Source organism: Dendrobium catenatum, unplaced genomic scaffold (assembly GCF_001605985.2).
Source record: "Dendrobium catenatum unplaced genomic scaffold, ASM160598v2 original_scaffold_86555, whole genome shotgun sequence".
Lineage (NCBI taxonomy): Eukaryota > Viridiplantae > Streptophyta > Magnoliopsida > Asparagales > Orchidaceae > Dendrobium > Dendrobium catenatum.
The window spans coordinates 458476-463604 of record NW_021404996.1 but is presented as its reverse complement, the minus strand read 5'-3'; the positions used below and the strand labels follow the sequence as shown (position 1 = coordinate 463604).

Below are 5129 nucleotides of genomic sequence, written 5' to 3'. Positions count from 1 at the left end.
GATGTTGGAGCGTCTATAATATGAAACTTAGCTTCAGTTTTAAAATCTTCTATCTTCAACAACAAAGTAACTGAACCTAAAGCCCTCTCGCCATTTTCGTTAAAACCCCATAAGATCATCTTGTCTGAGCTGAGCTTACGGACGTCTATTCTCAAATAGGCAAGAGTTCTTAGAGTCATAATATTAACTGATGCACCAGGATCTACAAGGATACGTGACAATCTGAAGTTATCTATGTTCACTGTTATGTATAGTGGACGGTTGTGATCAGCCGTCCCTAAACATAGATCTTCATTAGAAATAGAAATTTCAAGAACTCCTCTGGAACAAAGAGCTTCATCAGGCTGTGCAGCTGCTAACTGATCCATGCAAATATCCGGATCAAGGCGTCGTAAATGCTCAGTTTGGCAGGCAGCTTCCTAAGATGAGCTAAGACATTGTAATCGACCTTGGGCATTCCACTCTCAATTGGACTCTAAAAAGGAATGGGTTAAGGTGGAAGAGAAGACTCTGGCTCGTCAATAATTTGCTTCCCTTTATCTTCAGAAGGAGCATGAGGTGGTAGCACTTTGCCGCTACGAATCTTGATTTGCACTATCTCTTCAGAAGAAGTGACAGGCAAAATATCTTCTTCGACCTCAGCTAATTCTGATTTCACTTATGTTAAATTTTTAGAATCAGACATCTCGGCTTCAATATAGATAGGCGTACCCTGTAAATCAAGAGCAGGGACATCACTATGTGAATAATAGCCAAGAGAATGTTTTAATTCTTCAAAATTAAATTGATCATGCAGAGAATCATTTTCAGGTGTAATTTTTAAGTCATCCGTAACATCATTATCAGAAATAGATAAGATATAAGCAGAATTCTTTTTCATTGATTTGATATCATCACACTGAACAAAATAAAAGTCATCTATGATAAGAGGATTGAGGATAACAGTCTCCCCATCCGAAGAAAACACAACTCTACTAGATACATCACAATCAACACTACTAAAAGCAACAAAATGATCTCTAGTGTCCTCCTCCTGAACTATAGTACCCTGGCCGACTCGGGTTTCCTTAAGCTCTGAAGGTAGAGTCATCTCTACATCATCTTCTGGAACTATCAGATCAACCTTGAGAGGCTTCTGAGCTCCCAAAGACTCCTGAAGAGAAGAAAAGTAAAGTGTGTTTAGATATTTCTTTGAAGAACGGGATAAAACTATATCCCAAGTAGAATAAGAATTTGAAAAAGAAGTAGGAACGATAGGCTCACCAGTCACACACTTAGCTGATCCCTGCCCCGGATCCACTAAGTATTCCTTGGGAATCACTACAGCTCCTAATTTCATATTTCTGTCAAGCCATTCTTTAAAAGTGATGCAATCTTCAAGTTGATGGCCCAACATCTGATGGTAGGGGCAATAATTAGGTTGATCCGACTTACCCACTTCATTTGGCCTTTTAGGTGCAAGTAACTTAAAGTCTGGCTTTTTCAGAAGATTTTTGAAGATCTTTTTCAAAGCCTCCTTCTTAAATGGATAAGTCTTACAAACCATTGCATTAAACTTTTCCCACTTTTCATTTCTTTCTTCTGGAGTAAGGTAAAGCCGTTGTTGGTTGAATTCTGACTGAATCTGAAGTGGCGGGTGTTGTGGTGACCTTTATGATACTGTTGATTATAAAACTGAGGAGGTGACCTTTCTGTTTAAACTTTTATTGGCTGCTTTCCCTTATCCACAGCTGAAATTATCCCAGATTTCTTTTCAAAGACCTTCTGGGTTTTCAACTTCTTATTGTCTTAAGAAGACTGATCAACAAGGAAGGAGAGTTGTGAAGCTTCTTCTTGTAGACAGGAGGCCTTTTCAAAGGCCTTACTGAGGAGGTTCACACTTCAAGCTCAAGTTCCTCCATCTAAGTATGTAGTAAAGTAACTTTTCTCCAAGCTTTTGTTTCTCTATTACAAGATCTCCAACTGTAACATGGTGTTGACTGCCTCCAAATCTCTTCACAAACATGTTCTCTAACTCTGTGAAACTGTGCACTGAACCATTTGGTAGATCTGCATACCAATCAAACGCTACCCCTGACCGGCTACTGACAAACTGTCTAAAAAGTAAAGCATCGCTACCCCCAGCGTTGCAACAACTGGCTCTAAAGTAGGATATGTGTTGTCTTGAGTTTCCAGTACCATCAAAGATCTTAAAGGAGGGAGGCACAAAACCCTTTGGGTAAGGAACTGCATCAAACTCCTCTAGGTAAGGTCTACCCTTTGGAGTATATGATGCGCTCTGAGACTCTACTAATGTTTCCCTTACTTGCTTTTCTACCATTTGCTTTATTTCCTTTGATTGAGAAGCTTTAATTTCTAGATCTTGCTGGTGTTCTTCTATAGTCTCAATCATTTGTTTCTTCCCTACCACCTGAACAGGCTCGGGTTGAGAAGACTCAACCTGTGCTCGTGGTGGTAAAGGACCCTGACTTTGGAAAGAAGCCATAGTGGCCATCATTTCTTTTATCTTCTTTTCCATATTTGAAATCTGTTCATCCTTTTGCTTTAATTGTTGTACAAGACGTTGAGTTAAGTCTGGCGCTATACCTTCCTCAACTGCAACATCTTGTAATATAGCATCCTCAATATGTTCATTATAAGGCGTTGTTCTTGTCTCAACCATAAAGACATCAGCCACTATATCATCTAACATATCATCTCTATCTAAGTCAAAGTTCAAAGCCTCTTCCTCATCCAGATTGCTAATACTGTCTTTTAATTCACCTATCATCTCCTCTATAGATCTTCCAGAAATATAGTGGGGATCAACAGGAACATACTTTTCATAGTCTATGTGATATGGAGTAGTATTCTCAACCCTCTCCTTCTCTTCAAGTTCACTTTCTATAGGCTTCTCAGATGAAGCTACTACATGAGAAGTAGCCTTTTCCTTGGGTCTCCAAACCTTCTTCTCATCAGATGTCGAAGAGGGTTGGTTAGAGGATTCCAACCGCTCTACATCAGGATAAGAAGACGGAGGACCCGTAGAGTGGTGCCTATCTATCCGGGGAGAAGAATGGGTACGAGAATTACATTGATTTTTACTAGGACTCTGTGGTGGTGCAGAAGAAGGGGACAACTGACGGCTGACTTTCTGTGGAACATTTTGGGTACTTTTAAATTTCACTGAAGCATCAGTCAACACAATATTGTCTGTCTTCCTACTGGATCTTCTTGGCTCCCTAGGGTATCCATCAGTGAGAGCTGAGATTGCAGTTGGTTTGAATTTTCTTTTATGAACTCTTGCTCTCGACTGACCTCCTACCCTAGTTTCAATAAGTTTCCGCCTTAAGGTTTCTTCTTCAATCCTATCACTGATCAATCTTCTCATTTTCCTTAAAAATTCTCCTCTAGTCTGTGGAGGACCATCTGCACACTCTTGTACTATATAGCCTGTACCAAAATCTGAACGTATGTTTCTTTACTTTTTGTTGGCTCAGTTGCAGACTTTCTAACAGTAGTAGGGGATGATCGAGCAATCAACCTCACATCTTCCTCTCCATCAGCAGCAGAGAGGAGGGAACCTACTACCACTAAGATGTGGAGAGGTTGGAGGGATAAGCTCGTTTTTCTTTGACATTCCTAGTTTTTCCATTCTCCTTTTATACGACGGTTTTTATTCCTTCTCTGAGTTTTAGTCATAATCGTTGATAAATTGGAAGAAGATCCAATCTAAAACTGGCTAGGTGCACTGAAAGGAACTGAATTTTCCACCACAACAACTGACTTGAGTTTCTGGTCTTGATTAAGTTGCTCAATCCTAGTAAACACAGAGGGCCTAGGGTCTACAGGAGCAGTTTGAGACCCGCATCCCAAAGTGAATTCTAGGATAGGTTTCTGATTTGTAACCTCACTAGGTGGAACAATAGTGAACTCAGGTCCACTAACAGACAACTGTAAATCCTCAAACCCTTTTCCAAACTTGATTATACTACATCAGTAAACAGATTGTAGGACAGGTTCATGTTATCAGACAGGGAGAAGATTAATTTACCCGTCATTTTTCCTGAAATTTAAAAGAGAACTTTAATTAGATTTTGAATAATTTATTTAAATTATAAAGTTTAATTAATCAAACTAAATAAACTAAATCCTATCTCATTTCATATATATTGAGTTATATAGAAATATAACTACAATACATAATATTGAGATAAGGATGAATTTTATTTAGTGTTTTAATTTCAACTTTTGAAATTTTGGACCCAGTGCTAACTGAAATATCAAGCTACAAGAAAAATGTAACTACAATATTCGAATTATCACGGGGGCTTTCTTTACAAAAAGGCCATTATAAAGGAGCTCCTCGTTAATTTTCTAACGGGGTCCAAAATAAGACTTCTAAAAATTTTTAGATACCGGCCAAATTATTCAAGAATGAAATGAATAAAAGAACCGGCGGAAGAAAGGTAGTTACAACCTATGCTAAGCACAAGTATACTACTAACGAAAAGGGTATAAAACACTACTAAAGATGGAGAGAGATTGATCCCCAGTGAAGTCGCCAGAAAAACCTTGGTGGGAAAATTTATTATGTCACCATGCAGATTTTAATTTCTCATATTTTGTAATCGAATACTACATTAAGAATAAAGTACAATATCAAGAGACTGACACAATATACTATAATGGATTCAATATCAAAATAGGGTTTTGAAAATTGATATTTCTATAATCAAACACAATTCAAAGAATAACATATTATTTCGAAAGATAAACATGAAATTCTTAAGAATGTGTTTAAAAATAGAAATAAGCTTTTTTTTTGAAAAATTTATTCGTTCTTTTATTTAGATATAATAAGAAGAATATTATATCATCTTAAAAGACGAACATAACATTCATCAAGACATCTAAAAATAAGAATGAGTTTTATAAAATTCATCATTTCTAAAATTAGATATAACAAACAAGATATTATATTATCTGGAAAAATAATAATAACGTCCTACAAGTATATTTAAGATTAGAGATGAAGTTTTTAAAAATATTTGCATTCCCAAAGATTCTTCCCTTGTTTTGTATGAATAAAACAAGGTTTATTTTAGTCTGGGGTTCTCAAATCCCTATAGGAGCAAGCCCCTATAGTT

General features: G+C 37.1%; 1 protein-coding gene across 1 annotated transcript; it reads right to left on the bottom strand.

The window, feature by feature from the left end:
• Nucleotides 1–73: 73 nt before the first annotated feature.
• LOC114578591 lies at nucleotides 74–4762 on the bottom strand. Its single transcript, XM_028691922.1, has 2 exons — nucleotides 1264–4762; nucleotides 74–1153 (listed from the first exon to the last, which is right to left on the bottom strand). The coding sequence occupies exon 1, from the start codon at nucleotides 3368–3370 to the stop codon at nucleotides 1862–1864; it is 1509 nt and encodes a 502-aa protein (XP_028547755.1). The 5' UTR covers nucleotides 3371–4762; the 3' UTR covers nucleotides 74–1153; nucleotides 1264–1861.
• Between the last annotated feature and the right edge of the window lie 367 nt (nucleotides 4763–5129).